General features: G+C 38.1%; 1 protein-coding gene across 2 annotated transcripts in view; it reads left to right on the top strand.

Annotated features, from left to right (window-relative positions):
* The first annotated feature begins 1,317 nt into the window (after positions 1–1,317).
* Positions 1,318–23,222, top strand: part of osbpl10b (oxysterol binding protein-like 10b) — a 44,371-nt gene continuing 22,466 nt past the window's right edge. For both annotated transcript variants that reach the window (XM_083546007.1, XM_083546008.1), the window contains exons 1-6: positions 1,318–2,997; positions 6,099–6,274; positions 7,151–7,230; positions 9,330–9,560; positions 18,021–18,240; positions 19,316–19,461. In XM_083546007.1, coding sequence (XP_083402133.1) covers positions 2,783–2,997; positions 6,099–6,274; positions 7,151–7,230; positions 9,330–9,560; positions 18,021–18,240; positions 19,316–19,461 — 1,068 coding nt within the window. In that variant the 5' untranslated portion in view covers positions 1,318–2,782. The remainder of the gene's footprint in view (positions 2,998–6,098; positions 6,275–7,150; positions 7,231–9,329; positions 9,561–18,020; positions 18,241–19,315; positions 19,462–23,222) is intronic.

The raw sequence follows: 23,222 nt of genomic DNA on the forward strand, positions 1-23,222 counted from the left end.
GTCAGAATTCTGTCAAGAGTCTGGTCAAGTCAAGTTTATTTTTAAAGCGCTTTTCACAAGAGACATTGTATAAAAGCAGCTTTACAGAAATTAAGAGTTAAGGTGAATAGTGTGTATTTATCCCGGATAAGCAGCCATGGTGATTGTGGCAAGGACAAACTCCCTTAGATGTTATGAGGAAGAAACCTCGAGAGGAACCAGACTCAAAAGGGGAACCAATCTTCATTTGGGTGACATCAAGAGTGTGATTATAGTCTTGAAACAATACAGAAAACTGGAGTGAGAACTAACATGAGTACTGGAATGTAAGATTATGGTTAATAAGTCTTATGATTATAAGTCAAGATTCAAGTCAAGAGTCAATGGCTTTCCTTAAAACAAGAAAATGAAAAGAAAAAACTAAATTTCTATGTATAACAGAAGAGTTTCTCTAGTTTATCTTACAACCCTAACCCCAAAACAGACAGACAGACAGACAGACAGACAGACAGACAGACAGACAGACAGATAGATAGATAGATAGATAGATAGATAGATAGATAGATAGATAGATAGATAGATAGATAGATAGATAGATAGATGCTTGGATGGACGGACAGACAGACAGACAGACAGACAGACAGACAGACAGACATAATCATAATAGAATGTTGTGGTCTGTATAATACAGAGCTATTCTACACACTCTGCCAACACCATTGAGGTATTAAACTAAGTTTTTGTGCCTTGGGGCCAATGGTCCTGTGGAGACACAGAATGCAGGACTAGATTAAATTGAAATCATTTTTATTATTCCCAGTTTACTCTTGTGTTCATCTGAATTAGAAGATTATTGTAGATGCAATTATTAGATTATTGTTGCACTATGGTGAATTTGTGATTGCATTTCTCTATTAAAAAAATAAAAAATAAAACAATAATTTGAACTCCACAAAGTCAGCAAGGAACCTTTTATTGTTTTTGAGACAAATAAATATTTCTTACATCCTGTTTTTTTTTGTCATATATCATATCATATCATATCATATATCATATCATATATCATATTATATCATATCATATCATAACATATCATATATCATGTATAATACAGCTCTATTCCACAAACTCAGCCAACACCAGTGAGGTATCGAACCCGTTGTCTGTTCCTTTGTGTTAATGTTAATGTTTTTTCCTGTTCACAACACATTCGATTCAACTATCAGCTAATCAACAGCCTTCCCTTCCTCAGTGTGTTAAAGCAGGAAAACACTCAAATGTGCAGTTTGGGGAGCACAAACATCTGGATAATATGTGTTTTTTGTGGGTAAGGATGTGGACTAAACCTAAATGATTTAAAAATAACGTCATATTAACCCCAAGTCCAGCATTGGGGTTCTGCGGCCAAAATGGAGATAATAAGGAAGTTAATGAGGAGCTATTACAAGTTAAAACATATAAGAAAGTTTGATTTGGGCCAATGTAAGGAGAACTGGTAATAGAGTAACAAATTATTCACAACATAAGAGGAAATACATTTAGTGTCCTAGCAAAGTATTGGTCTAGCACAAGCTGCCAGACCGAGCTTTAATGTGTTTTTGCATGGATTCAATTACTCTCTTGAGTTGTACCTGAGGAATGGACAGAAATCATGGAAAAGGATGTGCCATCAGGTGGTATTTTGATGATTGTGCTTGTAGCTAACCCTATTTAATAAACTGGTCCAAAAATAATATTTTACTGGGTTAAAGTCTTCTGTTGTGACAGTGAAGATCATAGCATACAGTTATGTGATATACACTATATAGGTAATCTTTGTAGAAACCTGACCATATGATTTGTGGTTTTTGAACATCCCATTCCACATTTCACCCCCATTTTCCATTATAATAACCTCCATATTCTGGGAATATTTTCCACTAGATTTTGTATTTAAGTCAGGTACTGATGTAGGGTGAGGAGACCTGGGGTGAGGTCAGCATTCACATTCATCCCAAAGGTTTCCAATATGACTGAGGTCAGAGCTCTATAGCAGGCCATTATAGATCTACTTTAATCCAAGTTTACTTTGTGCATAGCAGAATTGTCAGAAATGCTGAGAAGAAATGCTGTTACAGGTTTGGGTCTCAGAGTTCAAATGAAGGGAAAATGTAATGTCCAAGGACATCCTATACAACTGTGTTCCCCTAAGTTTGTGGTAACATTTTGGGAGACAACCACGATACGGCTGGAAAATTCAGCTCCCCATATTGTCCATGCAGTGCACATCATTCCTCAAATCATTCGTGCCCTGTGGATAGAAGCATTCCCATTGACTCCAGGTTAGAAATGTTTCATTACATCATACACATTATCATTCAGAACTTACACAATAACTTTAAATAGGAGGTTATAAGATAAGAATACACACGGCTTTATGTACACTAGGAGCTTCTTTCCCTTCCCATATTATAATAACGAGAGCCAATGCAATCTTTACACAACTGTTCAGAATAGATGAATGTGCCACGCGTCTCCTGGCTGTATAGAAAACCCAAACGCCCTGGTTTAGTGGTCTACTCCTGCTGAAATAAGGGAGGGAGGGAGAGAGAGAAAGAAGGAAGGAAGGAAGGAAGGAGAGAGCACACACACACACACACACACACACGGTCCACCGAGTGAGCTGCTCCGGAGTGCACGGTGCAGCTCTGTCGAGAGTCGGACGCAGAGATCCTTCACTCGAAACCGCGGTCATGTTCCTCTGCGCTTTTCTCTAACACTTTCGCCGGCCGGCTGGCTGCTGCTGTGTGCGGGTGTGTGCGGGATGGAGAAGTGCGGTGCGGCTCGCTGTGACAGCGCCGGTAAGCGCAGTGTGTCGGTGGAGCGCGGCCGGAGACCAGCAGCGAGCGGAGCGCAAGCGCGGCCCGGAGCTCCAATCCCGAACCAGGCGTGCAGCGGGAAAGCGGAGCAAAACCTCCGGAGAGGACTGGAAGGAGTCCTCAACAAATACACTAATCTACTGCAGGGATGGCAGCACAGGTAAATGCTCAGACTGATGAGGCCAGCATCACACTTTCATTTGAACATCATTTCATCAAAACCATGGTACACAATGGTGCTAAACAGTTCTCTCTCTGTTTACACAGTAAACAGTTTTAAATGGCCTTAATCACTTCTCCTGATCCTGCCTGAACTTTCTAAATATTAAGTAAGATCCTTGCTTTTAGTAGAACTGCTTTCGCTAGATTGGGTTTCATGATGTGTGGTTGTAGTTTGTAAATAAAAATCGAATTATCTATAACAATAAATAATTCACTAATAAGAGCTGGTTCAAAATCTTTAGTAGATGTTCTGACAATTTCTTTTACATTTATGGCATATGCCCCAATTCAGAGCAATTTACAATGGAGCAGTTGAGGGTTTAGTGCCGTTCTTAAGGGCCCAGCAGTGACAGCTTGGTGGTATTGGGACTTGAACTTGTGACCTTCACGATCCATAGTGCAATGCCTTAACCACTAATCTACAACCACCACTCACAATCCAAACAATCCTGGCTAGTGTTCCTCATTCTGGAAATACTATGAGGTGGGAGCCTTAATGGGCACACATGTATGTTCAAGCTAATGGAGATCCAACTTCTCTTCTAAATTCACCTACTGGTTTGTTTTTGAGCTGTGGGAGGAAATCTGAGAACCCTGAAAAACTCGCAAGTGGATATGGAGAGAACATGCATAACTCCACACAGTCGGTAAGAAGCTCAGGAGTGAAACAGTACCCTGTAGCTTTGAGAAATGTTGGCCGTGTTGGTCACCTGGAATCGTTAATGCTTTAGAGCAAAATAATGCATTTTAGTCATTTGGTCTATGATTCGATTTCATTCAATTCCATTTAAATTAAGCCATGTGGAAAGGTATGAATGCAAACCCCACCCTTAAACCTAGCTTAACCTTTGTATGCCATTATAAACATGAGTTGTGTAAAAGGTAATCTTTATTGCAAATAATCATTGTACTGCATGAGATTATGTCTGTATCATGCAAAATCATTCCTCATCCTCAGCCCAAACCACTGATGTATCGACCTGTTGTCTAACTTATGCTATCGGTGCAATCACTCTAACAATAAAGCACACCAAACCAGTCTAGCTGACTTGTGTCATTACAATAAGAGGGCACTAATTATTAAGATATTGTTATTATTAAGTTAATTGGTACTTTAGTGTTCAAGCCAACCCACGCCAACACAATATGTTCGCACATATTCATGACTGCCTCGACAGACTGCATGCCCACTGATTTCACACATCTATCAATAGGCATTCGTGACTGCAAACTGTTGTGCTTCAGTACTGCAGAGACTTCCTGCAAGGAATATATTAGATATAGCATTTCACATTTTAGCATACATATGCTATATTTCCTTGTATATGAATCAGTGCCTTAATGGATTAAAATATATTTACAGATTATATTTTTTTTAGGTGTCAAAAGAAATGTCGCGTTTATTAGTGTCATAACAGTTCATCAATTGTAGTAGGTGTGTATCCTAAGGCAAACTGTGTAAGCAGTACAAGCCTCCAGTCCCTCAATCATTTGTTGTGTTGTGTAAGGTGAGAATTTCATGGTTGTGGGTACTGCATGAGAAAAATACAGCATAGTCCTAATTACGCTCCTTTCATCTGGGAGAGACTGTGACTCATCTGTTGAGAGGAAATCCCCCATCTCACTGCTGCCTCGCCTTGCAATCGATGGGGAAAGCAGCCAGCTATATAATGAGCCCAAAGATGAGGGAGTTATATGTTGACTCTCAGGCACGCCACACTTTGAGCTGCATTCCAGGTAGAGTTTACTTAAAGATGTGCGTGCGTAACACAGACCACTATGAGGCAAAATGAGTTTGAATGCAAAGTGCTAAAGTGCCAAATAAAAGGAATCGTTAGAGCTAAACCGAAGGATTTGTATGGTTACTATTCAGTATTGCAATCGATTCAGACAAGAACGGCCATCCACTCATAAAGCCAATGTTTTCAACAGATTTGTCCCTGCCATCTTCTCAGACATGTCTGATGTATGTGCATGTGTCATGATGAAACGACAATGACATGCCATTAAACTATGGCTTCCTCCACAATGTATCTATGAAATATTTTTACAGTACTGTTTATTTAAGTTTAAACACTTTGACTGTGGTCATTATCTAATAATATTCTCAACTTAATATGTATTGATTTTGTCTTTAAGAGCATTACACAGTAACTATTAGGGATTACAGTGACACTTCCTATATGTACTCTCAAACGTTTAAAGGTGCCGTTTGGGATTTTTAATCACATATTTGTAGACCTAGAAAAATCATTAAGCTTCAACAGTTTTACAGACCTCAGTAAAACATGTGAAACAAAATATTGCAATGTAGTGCTTTTATGCTTCTTTTGGGATATTGCTGGCTCAGAAAGAGCTTCGTGCATTCAAGCCTCCATGTTTGTCCTTTGTTAGCAACACATTACTCAGCTAGTTGTGATGCATATTTTCCTATATATTATGTAATCAGTTTTCTACATTTAACAAGCTGCTGAAAGATTTAAAGCAGATACTTGTTTATACAGCATTTAATGTAAGAGGTATTACAACTTTATTTACTGTCCAAACACTGTGGATCTCAGTAGAGGTGAGGGGGCGTTTTCTTTGGTTTTTCCTGGTTGGAGTTTTTGAATTGTGAGTCACCTCTAGTCAGTTCCCTGGTGGTCTAGTGGTTAGGATGCGGCGCTCTCACCGCTGCGGCCTGCGTTCGATCCCCGGTCAGGGAACCAACCCAGCTATTAGGGTTGCACAAGCCAGTGCACTCTTAGTGCCGGTCCCAAGCCCGGATAAATGGGGAGGGTTTCATTAGGAAGGGCATCCAGCGTAAAAACGTGCCAAATCGAACATGCGGATCATGAATACGAATGATCCGCTGTGGCGACCCCTAACAGGAGAAGCCGAAAGAAAGTCACCTCTAGTCAAATGCAGCATATCATACAAACTGCCCCTTAAAGGACTTTACATTTGCTTGTTTGGATATTATTTCCTACAACTCTATTGCACTTTGATTTGACTTATTACAAACATACAAATAACTACATCTCTTTATTCTCTGTGCAGGTATTTTGTTCTGGACCCCGAGCTTGGTCAGCTGCAGTACTTTCTAAATGAGCAAAGTAAGACCCAGAAACCACGAGGTGCCTTGCCTCTGATTGGCTCATCTGTGGCTCCCAGTGATGAGTTTCCATTCATGTTCACAGTCTTTGCGGTTAATGGAGAGCTGTTTAAACTGAGAGGTAAAAGACTGAACTCCATGTTCTTTTGAAGCTTCTGAGTGCTCTGCTCTGTCTTTATCACACTCTTTCCTCTTGGCTCTTGTCATATTCACTTTCCTGTGCTCCTTTCCTGCTGTCACTCATTTCTTTCTTCTCTGCTCATTTCCTTTGAGACTTATCTGTCTGCCATCTTCTAAGCAGCGTATCCTTTTATGTTAGTTTTTACCCATGGCAGACCTCTGTCTTCCCACTGGAACCCATTCCTCTTTATATTTCTCTCATTTGCATGTTTCTGTTGTGTGTCTACTCAAAAAATAGTTAGATAGTCTTTCCATTTCCTGAATATGTTTTGGCAGATTTGTTCTCATAATTGCACTTATTCGCACAGACTACATATATATGGAAATAATAACATGGTTGCATAACAACACGAAAAATAGCCATTATCTGTAGTGTGATAGTGTGATATGAAGTCCTCACGGCAGGGGCCACTCGGTACTGTTTTGCTGTCACAATCTCCAGGTGCTACTTTCTCATTTCACACGTTTCTGCTCAGACCGCAGGCTACAGCTAACCTTCAAATTGAGTTTTAGTATTTTGTGTAAGTGTTAACATCTCACTGTCACCATGTAGCTGGAAAAGCTTTTTTGTAACTGTGTTCTAATGATATACCATATTGTACTTTGTGTTCAACAATTGGTTCTGTGTGTACAGTTCAGTAGATATAGAATGGCAGTATGGGATATAATGGTGTTTGTGTTGTTTAGATTAGACTTGTGGTGTACTTGATATTTTGTATCATGAGAATAAATCAATATTTTTTTTGGCGTATTTGATTGCTTGGTTCTGTATATATGTACATTATGCATAACATGTTCGTGCTTGGTATCTGTACAGCTTGTGATGCATATGAGCGGCAGCAGTGGATGACCCAGCTTCAGCTCTGTGCCCGTCGCCATTCAGAGGGCAGCACCAAGGTAACATAGTTAATTCCAGCGAATTTCTCTCTCTCTCTCTCTCTCTCTCTCTCTCTCTCTCTCTCTCTCTCTCTCTCTCTCTCTCTCTCTCTCACTTTCACACTCTCTCTCACTCTTTCTCTCTGGCTCTCACAGTCACTCTTGTCCTTCTCTGACCCCTTTGTTTCCCTTTTCCTCTAATCTCTATTACACTTTGGCCAGCTGCCCCAATAGTCTTGTGATTTAAAGTTCAGTCTCACATTTTTACTTTCTTGAAACTAAAATATTTTGTTGCATTTCGGCAGAAAATGCTGGTATGACATTCTGATGCTGTTTGTTTGAAGAAATGTAGGAATCTGGCAACCTTTTTTCTAAATTGATAATTGTAAAAAAAAATTCTCCTCTCTTATGAAGCATCTATCCAATTATAATCATTAGAATAATTATTCTATAATTATTCCATTATAAATTACCCTATATACAGTACATTGGGCAACATTATAATATTTACGTATATTATTTGCTGTTTAAAAATTATTTGACTTAATATGATTTCAGAATTTAAATTGGATCCATGTATGCATTCAGAATGCACCTTTGTTTGGTACATTTCAAGTTTTTTGCTGCTTCTAAAAAAAACCAACCCTATCAAAATTCTATGGTTCAGATGAATGAAACATTCTTCACTTTCTTAACTACTTAACTAACTAGTTACTGAACAGTTTATAGTAGTTACTGAATTATATACTTTAAGATAAACAAATCAATATTAATCTGATGCTTTTAAAAAGTCAAGCACAAAAAAACAAGAAAATGATAACACGGTACATAACACACAATCTTTCAGGAGGGCTAAACACTTTCAGCTCAGCAAACATTGACTTTATTTTTTAACTTGTGTCCAGTTAAACATTAATCATTCACTCTGGTTTTACCCGAATATTTAGTAACACATTATAAATCAACAAGCCCTTACCAGACACTGTTTCTGAAAATACATGCTTTTGGATCTAACGCTTGTTTAGATGCTAAAACAAATAGATTCATGGTTAATACAGAATCTGAATTGTGCATCCACAAAAAAAGGAATCCAGTACAAAACCTATTAAAAAAACCCTTACAGGCACATTATTACACTATACTCTCTGAAAAGTGTGTACACATCCCTGCTGAGGTGTATGAGGTGTTAGATTATCGAAGCACTGTGGGGTGGCATTCAAGGCCCTGTGTGTGTGTGTGTGTGTGTGTGTGTGTGTGTGTGTTTGTGTGTGTGTGTGTGTGTGTGTGTGTGTGTGTGTGTGTTTGTCCTGTTCGTGGCTGAAATATAAGCCTGCTCCTGTAATGCACTGCCTATTAGACTAAGACAGTTTTGCTCTGTCAGGTCTTATTAGAGCAGCCACGCTGGCTAAGAAGCTGCCTGGGCTTTTTAGTGAATCTTTATTCATGCTCATTTTGTAGTTTATAGAGCAATCTTTTAAGCATCCTAACTGGTTTAGAAATAGATAAACTTTATAGGGAAATCTCCTGATTATTTCTGGAACAATGTGCAGGAAAATCTGTGCATATTGTTAGAATAAGATTAAACGTGTTTTGGTCGGTTTAGCAGACTAATATCTTGATTTTGATGTGTTTATATTGGAATTAGCAGATGAGATAAATGAGGTAACAAAAAAACCCCTGAAAAAAACAATGCCATTGTTTACACTGCATGGTTGTCTGCAGACAGACTTTCTGTTCCTCTGTGCATGCTTAAGAGGTTTCAGAGATGGAACTGTGCCATCTTTTCTTTTCTTAATGCTCCCTGGGGAGTGAAATACATTCCAGCACATTCTCTCTGTTCTCTCTCGCTCTCTCTTCTCATATTCCTGGTTCATCCGTTCCCTCCCTCTCCATACTACTCCCTCCACCTCTTTGTACTCTTGCTACCTCCCATCCTCCCTCATTCCCTTCCTCCCTCCCTATTTTGCGGGTGAGGCTGCAGTAGTGGGCAGAAGATGCCCTCGTGTGTCACAGGGCAGCGGGGTGGCTGTCGAGGGCATCTGCGCATCTCTGATAGGAGACGGGGCTCGGCTGCCTGTGTCCCATCTCACTCCTGCTGCTGCTGCTGCTATGTTTTTCAGGGCTGCTCTTTATCCTCGGTCTCCTCCTCTTCCACGGGCAGCCGGACCCGCAGCTGCTCCCTACTCCCTCATCCCGCTCCATCCTGCTCCTCCACTGCCACCCAGAGGCAAAACCTCCCGCATGGGCACGGGACCCCGAGCTCCATCATCACCATCACCCACCACAAATCACCCACGAGTGGCCATCGGGCCTGCAGCCACAATCCTGCCCGTCTGCACCACGTCAAAGAGGTAGGGTCTGCAAACTACAATGCTAGGCGAGACATATAACCTAAAACCAGTTCTTTCTTTTTTTCTTTTTTTTTTTTTAGCAATAGATGTCAAAATATATTTACAATAGATATACATATTATAAACAAGAATCTTGTGAGAATTTGATAGTTGACATAAAAGTTATCGAAACTGAAAAACAGATTTAATTTTTTTGTCCTTGTCTCATTTCCTCATCTCTTAAATAAACCCATGTGCATGTACACCTGCTTTCAGGAGAATCACCAAGCCTGTGAAATGATTTTATATCAATTTCCATAATTACAATTTTTTACTATTGGTAACAGAAAAAAAAATATATATAAATATATATCGATATATATAAATATATATCGATATTAGTACTCAAAAGAGTACTGCTATTTCACCAGGACACAACACTGAACTTAACATGTGAATTAAAACCATATTAGACATATTTCTGGTGCTGTTATAGATTGCATGTTGTAAGGTGGTAAGTGTTTTCGTAGATCCTTCTTAATATTCATGCGAGTGCAGTTTGCAATGCGCAGTGTGCATTAGTCACATTCCCTATGGAACTCTTCAATCTTGGCCGGTCTGTGACTGATGCGTCAGCATCCAAAAGTGGTTGTTCAGCAGAAAGCCGGTGTCATCTCATTGTTTTGACGTGGATGCAGCAATACTTCAGTGTTAGCGTTTTGTTTTTATGAGAGTAGGCCCTTAGGCTATGTGTTACACTTATGTCTCATAACTGAGGCTATAATCAAATTATAGTGCATGTTATGTGGACAAATAAATTGTTTATGGTTTACAGTGTCTTAAAGTTTATCTTCCATTGTTTTTCAAACAATTTACCAACACTGAAATTACACACATTTAAAAAATAATAATAATAACTAATTGGAAATAGTAACTGTAATGTATCATGGAATTGTTTGATACATTCTAGTACTTGAAAATATGTCTATTAATAAGTAGTTCAACTTTCATACAAACCACACATCTTATTGGTATTACTGACAGGAATAGAGCAACACAATTTTCCCCAGTTCTCATGTTCACAACAATGGTAGTGGAATTTTTGGCTAATCCCATTGAACCTTGTCCTAGTAGACTTTCCACTAGACTGTCGTGTAGATTACTAACCACCAACCCAGGCTATTTCTCATTCATATTGTATATATACAGTAGTGTGCAATTTCAGGTTTTTTTTTTTTTTTTTTATGTGTTATTTTCTTTTAGTACAGGCTCTTCTCGTTTTACATATTTAGCTTGGTCGATATCTGGTACTATTTTCTGACTCATTGTACAGTTAAAGTTGTGCTAATTGTAATTACAGATCACTTCACTTAACATGAGACAGCATTATTGGAAATTAACAGCATATTTGTATATGATGATCTTCCCCATGTTGGTGTAATGAGTGCCATTACTGCACTGTAACACTTGTGTTCCTCACAAAACTGGAGTACATTGAAACATTGGACATTTTTTCCATTAGATATATAACGAGAAATCTTTCAAAATTGTTGATGTGTGAAACCATTTAAAATAAACAACAGTAATAAACATCTTTTATAGGCCAGAAATAAAGGAATTTTACTAACATTCTGAGTATTTTTAAACCCATTTCATTCAGTCAGATTACATTTAACACATGACTCAACAGAGCTCCCAAAGCAATTTGTACAACATGCTGCAAAGTGCTGACATTTAGACACTTTTTTAGGACCTTTTAATCTCTGTCAAAATTCTAGTTGTTAGATGTGTAAAATCTCAGATTTTAGCCTTTATGTGCTGCCATGTCAATCTAATCTGCCCAGGGGCTTCAGTATCAGTAGTGCTGGCCGATATATCTTAGACGATATTAGCAATGGATCTGTTTCTTTAACCAATCAGAGTTCAGATTTTAACCAGTTAGCATTTTTCTGTCCTCTGATTGGTTGGTGAGAGGGAAACTGTTACAGCCAAGTTCGACTGGCAAAACACATTTTTAGCGCTCTGCACACATTAATACATCTGAGTTAGACTTTTTACTCCCACAATGGCTGATGGAGGAAGAGAAATTGATTTGGTCTTGGACATTCTTAAAAATGTATTTTGAAGAAAAGCTAGACATCGTGAGGAGAGGTTGGCTCTAGATAGCTTGTCTCTTGCCTAGGGGAAAGAGTTTGTTCACCACTTCCAGACTAGTGAATACGAGCGGTTCCACTGGCTTACAGCCTCTGAGGAGCGGTGCAAATTATGAGTCTGCATCTCTGGTGAGTAGGTTGTATTTTTTTTTATTTTATTTAGGTTTTTGTCATGCTATTAGACAAATATTGATTCTGAACTGCTCCAGATGATGTTGGTGCACAGTTGCAATTGTAGTGTAGAGGTTTGGAGATTGCTTTAGTAAAATGGTATTAACCTTTCATATGCGAAATTACTCTCTCTCTGTAATTCCACGTGTTGTTATATTGTGGTTTTGTATAGTATTGTTGGTTTTTATAACTGCAGTGTGATTAAGTCGAGTAAGTCCCCACTGAAGGCCCAGATACCAAATGCACAGCCCACCACTGAAAATGCAGAATGATTTTTGTGCTGTTTTGTCAACATATGGAATTAGTGCTGATGCAGAATTACCGTAATTTCCGGACTATAAAGCGCACCCATATATAAGCCGCATAAAAAAAAAATGCATATTTTTATTTTTTATTTAATTGGTCTAATGTTATGGGGTTCAGTTTTTTGGCTTGAAGTTTGTGAAACCGGGAAAAACCCAGGAAAAATTCATAAATAAGCCGCTTCGTTGTTTAAGCCGCGTGGTTTAAAACGTGGGAAAAAAGTAGCGGCTTATAGTATAATACGGTATAACTGGGCACAATAAAAACAAAAATCTAACTTATGAATCATTTATGTGGTGTCTGAAAGCATATGCATGAGTGTGAAATTAAAGAAAAACTATCAGCACAGTTATGGTTTGGGAATATTTGGTTGGACGTAGTTTTGGTCCAGTTGTCTGCTTATGCAGAAGGGTTACTAGAAATGAATTCAAAGTTTTTCTGCTGATGATTTATGATTACATATTTTGAGCTGAAGCAAGTGCTTTCCTCCAGGACGGCAATATCGCCATGCACAGGGCACAAGGGTTCACTGAAAAGTTCCCTCATTGCTATCTCCAGCAACCGGGAAGTGAGCAGACTCCGCATTTGCCTAATTTAGTGACAATTTAGTGTGCCTACCACTACATATAGCAGATTTGCATGCTTCTTAAGAAGACATACATACAGTGCAGCTGAATATATACTGTATTTGTATATGTGTACAAAATAATTGTGCTATATTGATAACAAGGTCATCATTGTTTTTATTCTTTAAATTAATTCATTACTTTGTTTAGCCATTTGATTGGCTACCAGATGGTATTTTTAGAACCATAAGTAACCTTGAGTTGCAGATTGCAGCTGCACATTAGAGTGGCCTTTTATTGTGGCCAGCCTGAGGCACACCTGTGCAATAATCATGCTGTCTAATCAGCATCTTGATCTGCCACACCTGTGAGGTGGATGGATTATCTCAGCAAAGGAGAAGTGCTCACTAACACAGATTTAGACAGATTTCTGAACAATATTTGAGAGAAATAGGCCTTTTGTGACAAAAAGTCTTCGATCTTTGAGTTCAGCTCATGAAAAATGGGGGCAAAAATAGGTAATTTGTTTCATTTTTTAGAAAAACATTTTTTTTTATTGCTGAAACTGCATATAAGAGTATCTGTAAAAACTAAACCTATTTACTGCATTTAATTGCCATATTGCTTAAATAAAAATATCAAAATAAATGTCAAATTACTCAAAAAAAAAAAGGTAAACACTGTACAGTGTTTTCTTTGACTTGAATCTTCTTCTCACCTCTTGCTGTTTTTCATTCTGCAGCATCTTCAGTGTTACCTGTCCAGAGCGTTCCAGAGTTTAGCGGGTGGTGCATCAGTAATAATGGTCCATGGGGAAACACAATGCTCCGTGTGTATTTAAATGAACTATGGATGATTTTTTGTATTCGAATTTCTCGAGTTACTATAGTTATGTATGCCTGAGCATAGGGATATCAGCCAATACAGATATCGTCTAGTGAGGCATAGAACGAATAAGAATAGGAAGATATAATAGAAACTATTCTTTTAGGCTAAGGTGCTATTTACTAACTACTCACCAGCCTGTTATTTTAATTATTTTCAGTGGAACTGTTAAATGTATTTAATTTTACTGCCTTTTAGTATTATTGTATGGCAAGATTAGTCCATGGTAGTTTACATTTGTACTTTAAATAATTCAATGACAACCTTTTGAATGGCACCGTCGCTTTTACAGTTTTTTTATCCCTCCCAGAAAATAATAACTGCATACTCCACTGCCTTAGCTGTGCTTTCTAAGGCTCAGGATCTTAAAATAACAGAAATGCATAATAAATCTGTATGATTCCAAACACTCAGAAAAAAAGAAGTGTAAATATGATGATTCACTCTGCAGTCAGTAAGTAACTGTATGTGTTATTTATGCTTTAAAGTGTTTGAACCTTCTGTGTTCATCTTTGCTGTTTTCTTCTTGCCTGAAAATCGCTTAATGTCTTAATGTCAGTGAAGCAGGCAATTGCTTGGATGCAATTAGGCACAAGAGCTGATTGCTACATGAATCGTCTAAATAGATGTGAAATGTTTTAAATTGACATTCTACAGATTAAAGCTGGACGATGGATTGTGCTACAGAGCAGTGCAATGAAAACTGTAGCCGTGTGTAATTACTGACTGCACAGTCTGTGCCGTATTCACACTGCAGCCTTTATAGAGAGTGATAAGTGCCTTCCTGAGCTACCTAAATGAGTTACACTTGGCAGCCAGGGGCAAAGATCAAATGAATAAGTAAAAGAGACATCTCATGGTTGCTGGAGATATAACAGATTCTTATTTCCCATTAGACTTGACCTTTTTCAGCTGCCTTCATCTTAATGCTTAATTTCAGCACAGAAATTGGGTGGGAACAGAGGTCTAGACATAGCATAGAGTTCTTTTCCTATTAAGCTTGTAAAATGCACTTTGTTGTATCTTCATTGTACTGTATATGTTGTTTTGTTGCATTGGATTTCTCATTTTCACTATGTTATCAAGTCACAAATGATTTGTGTGCATTTTATTTTGGGATTTTCTTTCCAACATTTTTTGCTTTGCAGAACAAATATGCAGTTTTTTTCAAACATTCTGAGCCAGTGCCACAGAAAGAGATGTAAAAGAGAACAATCCTCTTACCTGTGAAAGTGTGTGTGTGTGTGTGTGTGTGTGTGTGTGTGTGTGTGTGTGTGTGTGTGTGTGTGTGTGTGTGTGTGTGTGTGAGTGTGTGTGTGTGAAAGAGAGAGAGAGAGAGACTACAACCCTGTTCATAAGGCTAGAGGTGTCTTATTACAGCCACTGCCATGGACTTTTCAAAGAGAGATTTAGAACAGAGGAAAAAAATGGATTGAGAGAAAGAGCACATTGAGATGAAGGGAATAGGGGGAAAGCATGTCGGAATAAAAAGAGAGTGGTTTTCTGAGCAGAATTATAGCACACCATAAGCAATTTTTCTGGCTGCAGACTGAGCTGAGCTGAACTCAGAACTACAGACATATTTTCCCCAATCACATCAGAAGCGAATGAGAATGACTGTTAGTTACAAACATGCAACACTTGGAAATGATTATGCTTTCCGTAGCGCTGGTCATAACTTCTGAAACCTCAGACAAAAAAAGAAATTGGATCACAGAGACAAAGCGAGAATATTAAAATGTATCAATTTTTAATGTGAGATGAATTATGAAATTCAAGTCACACCATGCACAGCACAGCAAAATCTCTCCTTGTTATTATAGTTCTTGAACAAAGTGACAAAATTCCATATATGCAGATGGGTTAAAGCTTTAGATCAGACCTTTTAGTTGTCTGTGTTTTCATATGGTACTTTAATATGGTTGATTTGAGGTATAGTGAGTGGTTTATGGTAGAGGTAGATATATGAATTTATATTTTTCTTCAGTCATATTTACAGCCTTAAACACATTTACATATAACATTTATAATGGAATAATATGCTGAAGCAAAAGGGAGCGTTTTAATTTCAGTGGATTTGAAAGACATCATCCTTTACAATTACTGGAATGCCAGAATAGATCAGATTTTCAGCTTTTATTTTCTGATTTTTACATTTAAATCTGACATCCAGATGTGTTAAACTGTTTTGGGGTGCCAACTGTAATATTGATAAATAAAAATATATAAATTATTGAGAAATGTGATCATGGTTGGGTCAAAACAAATAAAGACCAAATGGGTACTGGGTTCTGAAAAGTGGACTGATTCGGTACAACGAAATGATGATAGGGTTGGTGGCATGCAAGGTTAAGGGATGCTGTTGGGGTGAGTGGGGATAAGATGGGGACTGTGTTGGGGCATGTAGGGACACTATAAGGACTGTGTTGGGGCATTTAAGTACAGGATAGGAATGGTGTTGGGGCATGCAATGAGGGATTGACTGTGATGCAATAAGGACTGTACTAGGGATGCAGGGATATAATAAGGACTGTGTTATGGCATGGGGTAGGATGAGAACAGTGTTGGGGCATGCAGTGATCGGATGGAGATTTTGCCTGGGCAAATGGAATGGATAGGTCTGACTTGGTAGGAGACAGAGTTGGGGTTCTTACATCATGCTGTTGCATAAGGTGTCAGTAGCAGATGTTTATAGGAATAGTCTCTAATATTTTTGTTACTAAACTTCATTCTTGCTTTGTAATAATATAAGAACAGAGAGAAGGGAGAAAGTAAGAAGAAGGAAAAAATGACAGAGAGACAACGATGCTGTTTGTAGTTGTGTGAGCTCATAAAAGAATGTGACAGAGAAATACAGAGGGAGCAAATGCGTGGGTGTGTTTGTGTGAGTTCTTTCCTCTTTGAGCAGCCCACAGTAATGAGTCACCACCTTGCTCCTCTTTAGCTGTGTGTCCTATTTGTAATAGAGCAACCTCATATCCACAGCAAATCAAATAACCAGGCATCATTATACAAAGTGTGACAAGCTTTAAAATAGATGACAAGTGCACAAGCCAACTCCTGCCAAAATCACACCACCCACATTACATTTCGGATCCTCTGTAAAATCCTCAGCTCTGTAGATGTAAGCGAGCCTGCGTTATATTCACATATAGGGCATGAGGCACTGTCATTTAATCCTCCTGACTTGCCTGTAACTGAAACGTGTGCCACAGGTTGAACTAAGCCGCTCTTACTGTGAGAATATGGGGATTGGCTTTAAATCAAATTTGTTTCACTCATTGTGGGATTATACATGTTTCTCATCAAACTACAGAGGCATGGTGTGTAATAAAACATCTTCAGATTTAATGAATGTGTTGTAGTTTTTCTGTTATTTAAATCTGTCTTGGTAATGTACAATTAATGTTTTCAGGATAAACAAGCACTTGAAAGCCATTGCATAAGGATGCAAGCACTCTAATTTAATGAATATAATATTTCGTCTTTGAAAAGGTCATTCGTTATCTTGAATAAGCTCGTATCGTTGTTTGAGAGGTGTACTGCAGTGATGACAGGAATTAGTGGAGATTTTGAAGAGTGAAAAAAAGTCCTGAGGATTGCATTGCACTAATATGGGGACATTTGTAAACATACAGCAACTTAAAATTATTTTCTAAAAGCTCTGTATAAGTAATTAACATTTACCTCACAAGCTCTAACTCAGAGGGACTATTATTTTATTTATACACCTGTGCAGTTGAGGGTTAAGCGCCTAGCTCATTTCACAAGGAAAAGCATCTTGGTGGTGCTGGGATTTGTACTCACAACCTTCTGATCAAAACTCCAACACGATTACAACTGGCTACCATTTTCCTTCAGACAAAGGAAATAGTAAAATAGCAGCAACAATCATCTAATAATCGTTAACTATTAGTGATTAATGGATGTAAATAAGGCAATGTAAAGTAATTCTGTACATTCTGTGTTTTCATCATTAACTCGTTTTTTTAAAAGTGTATTTGTTTCACTATTGAGGAAATGTAAAATTAATGAAAGTGTGTGAAATTATAATTATTTTTTTTCTTTTGAGGAAATCTGACACAGACTCTGCATTGGTTCATGTTTGGGAAAGGAATAAATCTGGTACTTGGTAGACAAGAGCAAATTAGAATGATCTCATTTATAAAACTGAGCAGTTGAAAGGTAATGGCATTGCTTAAGGGGTCAAGCAGTGGCTATATGGCATTTCTGGCTCTGGGATTTTAACTCACAACCTTCCACTTACAGGTCTAACACACAAGCAAAAAATATTTGTACCATATCACTTATAGCTTGATTTTTGAATATCGGAGCATAGATTATAGACATGGCACCGTTGTGTGAGTTCTTTAAATTTTCTAAAATTATGGTCTGCTACACAGGTCATGTCTCAGGCTGAGGGCCAGCAGAAGAACCTGCTGCACTCCATTGAGTCTCTGCCGAGTCGTGGGCCTCTTTCCTCACTCGATCCAGACCTGCTGCTCCTCAAGGCTACATCTGCAGCCACACTAAGCTGTCTAGGAGAGTGCCTAAGCATCCTTCAGCACAATGTCACCCAGGCAGCCCGCAACATTTCCACACAAACACCAGGACTGAACACAGGTTTGGACACAGAGGCATATATTATATGAAAGTCTGTGATTACAGACGTTGTAAATCTACACTAAAATACTAAAATACTAAAAATATTAGAGGACAGAGTTGTGCTTCAGTGGAATAAATAAAAAGAAATACTGGAATTGATGTTGTTCACATTTAGAGCAATTATCAGCATCAAAATGAGCAATTATGTTTAAAAAATAAAGTCATTTATACGTCACAGAGATTAAAGATTAAAAGTAAATTAAAGCTTGTCATTTTCTGGTTGAAAGAAATGCTAAGATTTGCTTTATATTTTATATGTTCTTAGAAAATTATTAAAGTATGGCCAAATGCACCCACCACCTCTTTATCTCCTACCCAAGAGCCTTCACCCAAGTAATTAGATACTCCAGGTCAAATTTAGAGTTCTCTAAATGTTCACAATCATTTAGTTGCACTTACATTTATATTTACCGCATTTTGCAAATGCCCTTATCTAGAGCAACTTAAAACTGAGCAGTTGAGGGTTAATAGTCATGCTCTAGAGTCTAGCAGCGTACTGGTGATCAGATTTTAACTTGTGACCTTCCGATCCAGATTTCCATGCCTTAACACTCTGAGGTAGTTGCAGGCCATAATGCAAACTGCCTTAACCCAAAGTGTGCAGCAGGTACATTTCAATGATAAGTATTAGTTCTTATTCTTATTGTCTGTTATTTTATTTTATTTAGGAATTAAAAAAATAAATGGCTATACATATAAATGATTTGTAGATAGATATAGTGTACTCAAATTCAAATTAATAAAAAACTATCTGCAATATAAAAATTGCCTTTGGTCAATTCCTACCTACCAATTTCTACCAATTCCAGGGGCAGATGTGGACTAATTGGCAATTTAATGGTGTTAATTCTTATTCTCGAAAGCAACAGTCGAATTCTGCTCTTTGAAGATTAGGTAATTTTGATCAAAGATGAATTTGAGAACTAAAAACTGACAATTCACTTTGTGTGTGTGCGTGTGTGTGCATGTGTGTGTGTGTGTGTGTGTGTGTGTGTGTGTGTGTGTGTGTGTGTGTGTGTGTGTGTGTGTATAGACACTAATTCAGGCTGGTCGGGGCCAAAACTTGCAGCAGATGAGCTAGTGGAGAATGGATCAGTGATGGGCCTTTCCACCTCCACCATTAACAAAGCATCCCCATCTCAAGCACACAGGAGCAAAGAGGTGCACCAAGGTTTTGAGGTATACGTATACACAAACACATCGCTGTCAGTAGTAAGGCTACTAGACCATGTTGAGTATTTGTTCTTGTGGCTGGGTATAAAAAGTCAAAGCTGTCTGAAATGACGCACTCCCCGTGGTTCTGTGTGTTTCCTGCCGGAGTCGCCTGGCACAGGAAGCGCTAATTGGATGCGCTCTAGTTTTCTGACAGGTAACTGAGGATCTGCAACCCTTCCCCCTGTCTGAAGGGGGATGAGTCACCCTGCTCCTTTTGGGAACCTTTGCTCTTCCTACATCTCTGTCATCTGCCTGCCTGCTTCAGCAACTAGGCCACAATTACTGGCGCTACATGATGTGTGTACATATGTGAGCATGGTTGTGCCTGAAGGGATAGAATTTATGTTGTGCTGCTTTATGTGTCATTAAATACATTCCCTGTAAAGATGAAGAGCACTCAGAGCACGTTTTAATGGAACGCATCCGGGACTGCAGTCAAAACCAGAGCTGTGATATAGTATAATACATTAAATACCATTCATATCATCACCAGCATTGCAATAGTGTAAAATTATTAATCTGTTAAATTAAATCTAGAAAATTTCAGGACAAAATTGAACTGGTTACCACAATCATCCCTGTGATTGTGAAATGTGTGAGAGGATATATAACCGGTTGGATGTTGCCATGTTTAGCAGAAACATGCTGTGCTTATAGTGGAGCAAGCGGCCGTTCCTGGCACTCAGCCTACGCAGACAGTGAAATATGCTGATAGGCCTCAGCACTTAGAGCTACTGAAATGAGAAACATCAATTCAGACTGTCCTGCTTCAAGCCCAACTGGAGTGTGTAGCTGATCGTGGCTGTTGAGGCCAGACACACCATTTTTTTAAAGCTCAAGATCATTTAACCAGCTCAGATTAACAGGCCAGAAAATCACTTATGGTGTTCTGCCATCATAAACAATGACTGTACAGCTTGAATCATTTTCAGTCTGTATTTTCCTCAAACATTAATGTAATGCAAACATGGTTGGATTAATAATATTAGAAAAAAAGGTATTGTTCTCCTCTGTTTTCTTAATAAATAATAAAAATACTTTGTCAGTATTTAATAATATATATTAAATTTAAGTACTGTCAATAAACTAATGCTGGAGTTACATATATAATTATAATTTAGGTTATAGCTCTAATACAGTGCTGAGCTGAGATTTTCCTGGTCTGCAGATTTCCAGAGCGGTCATAGTCTGTACAATCAGTTAGTGTGAAAGGCACAGACTTTAATTTTGCCTGTCCTGTTTATCAACCCAACTCTCTGGACATAATCTGATCTATCTGGACTAGTAATCTGATAATCTGGACTATCTTGTTGCTAAATTTACTTGTCTGCTTTTGTTTCTTTAATGTTGCATGAGTGTGTGCAGTTCGTATGATATATTGCGGACCAGTACAGTAGACACTAATGATGCTTTTATGGAGTGATTATATAGTGATTGGACATTACAGTGATATTATGTAATATCATGTATAAGGCATCACAAACACAGCATTAGCCAGACTTGCTTGCTATGTGAAGTGCTCTGGTGCTGTGAAACTATTGTATATAAAGAAATTAACATAGATAACAAGTGAAAGGAACTTAGAAAAAGGTAATGCCACATCCATACAGTTCAGTAAATCCAACATTGATCAATTCTACAAATAAATGTTTAACATTGTAATGTTAATTAATTATCGACTAGATACTTGTGCAGAATCTAAAAAACTGAGGAAAACTTTAGGAGGAAGAAAGTCATCAGGAAACATTAATGGATCACACATTTGCTAGCAGGAGTAGCAGTGTATTTTAGGTGTAAAATGAATAAAGCAAATTGATTGGCTGTGTTTGAGTGCAAAAAGTGCAAATTGTATACATACAATTTTTGTATAAAATGTTACTTTCATACAAAAACATTCCTTTTTGATACAAGGAATTATCAGGAGGGCACAGGCAATTAGGCTGGTGCTTTGTGCCAGTGATTTTTCTCTCTTGAATGAGAAACTAGTAAACCATGGTGTAAAACAGCAGTGCAGTCAGAGGCTCTATAAATCTTAGGGAGGCTTTCTGTTTTATCACTGATGGCACTGCGCCAAAATGGCACACGGGTGTGTGTGTGTGTGTGTGTGTGTGTGTGTGTGTGTGTGTGTGTGTAAAAGCCTCTGTAAGATGGTGCACACTGTATAAGTTTTAATGCTAATCATAGCCAGTAAGCATTTTCATTCATCATGCTGGTTTATGTGCCTGTGTGTTTTGAGCAATAACCTGATGAGGGGGCTAGAGAGTACTAAAATGTAAACCTGTGATATTTCGTGGGGTTTAATAAAGCTGCAGACAGCTTCGATAAGAAATTCAAAAACAGATGGTAATAGGGAAGTATAGTTAAAGTCATCTGTGCCTATTAGCATGCAAATTAGTATTGTAACAAACCACATTTTAATTGTGATTGTGAGAATCCTGACCATTTCTGAGCTTCCAGTTATATTTTCCAGGAGTTTTATTTACAGTGCCTTAGTTTTTTTGTTAAATAAATGCAGAATGGAGCCCTAGGTTATTTTAATCATTATGTAAAGCAATGTTATTACAAGATGCATTTTTTTTTTCTGTGCCGCCCTAGCATACATTAGCCACTCCTTAGAGAGGGTTGTGATAGCAACAGGCTAAGTAGGTCAGGGCAGACTTCTCTGTTCCAAGCCACAGATTTCACCTTCTTGAGGGTGATGCCCAGACTTTCAAGCCCATTTTTATTTTAACCTTGCTAAAGCCACCTAAATCTGAGGCATCTAAATCGTTCAACAATCCTGTTAGGAACCTCATTTTATTCATTTCTCATGAATAAGATTCCAGGGAGGGTCTTTTTTTCTCACCTAAAGTCATGGTATCCCAGTGATTAGGAGAAAAATATAGCCTCAGACTTGAAGTTGGTGGTTCTTAGAAGTAGGGGGGTTCATTCCAGAGGGCTAGTTTGGATAGTGCCCCAAAAAACATCATCTGCAAATAAACAGTGATGTTATATCAACCCCCACATCCATTCCCAGGTGTTTATAAGATATGCATCTTTTTTGAGGGAAATCTCAGTACTGAATAATTCTGAATCTTCCTGATTTAAACATCAACCAAAGTGATTTATTGTTTTCCAGAGAGCAAATACCCTTTTACGACTTATGCACTATTTTTCCTTGTCCCCCTACGACATTTACTTGTTTTTTTTCTGGTCTGTTTTGGAACAGGACCACAGTTCTGTATGTTCTCACTGTGTATATGACAGCCTACTCATAAGGTGTGTCAGGGACAAAGCAAAGGTGGAAAGGAGTCAGACATTAAGGAGAAACTCAACGCACACTGTTTCAATACATATGTCAGTTTTTTTGTGTTCATGAGACAATGTGTTTATGATTCAAACCCATACGTGTGTTTTTGGATGGACAACGAACTACCTTAAGTGAAATGTTTTTTATGAATGAGTCAGATACTTGAACTGGTTCTCTCTAGTGTATAAAATAATCCAAAATGAAGACAGATGCAGTTATTTAAAATTCATTAGTATTCAGTATTCACTCGAAAGTGCAGGGCTGACCGAAATCCATTATCTTGGCAACGATTAAGAGCCTGTTTTAGCAAGAATATAAAGAAATGTGCTTGATTCTACATGCATAGCTGAAACTGCATGACAATATTATGTACTGATACTAGTTATGAGCCATGTTGTAAAGTGTATTACATAAGTCAATTGTTATCCCGATAAAG

The sequence above is a fragment of the Silurus aristotelis genome (assembly GCF_946808225.1).
Source record: "Silurus aristotelis genome assembly, chromosome: 1".
In the NCBI taxonomy this organism is placed as follows: domain Eukaryota; kingdom Metazoa; phylum Chordata; class Actinopteri; order Siluriformes; family Siluridae; genus Silurus; species Silurus aristotelis.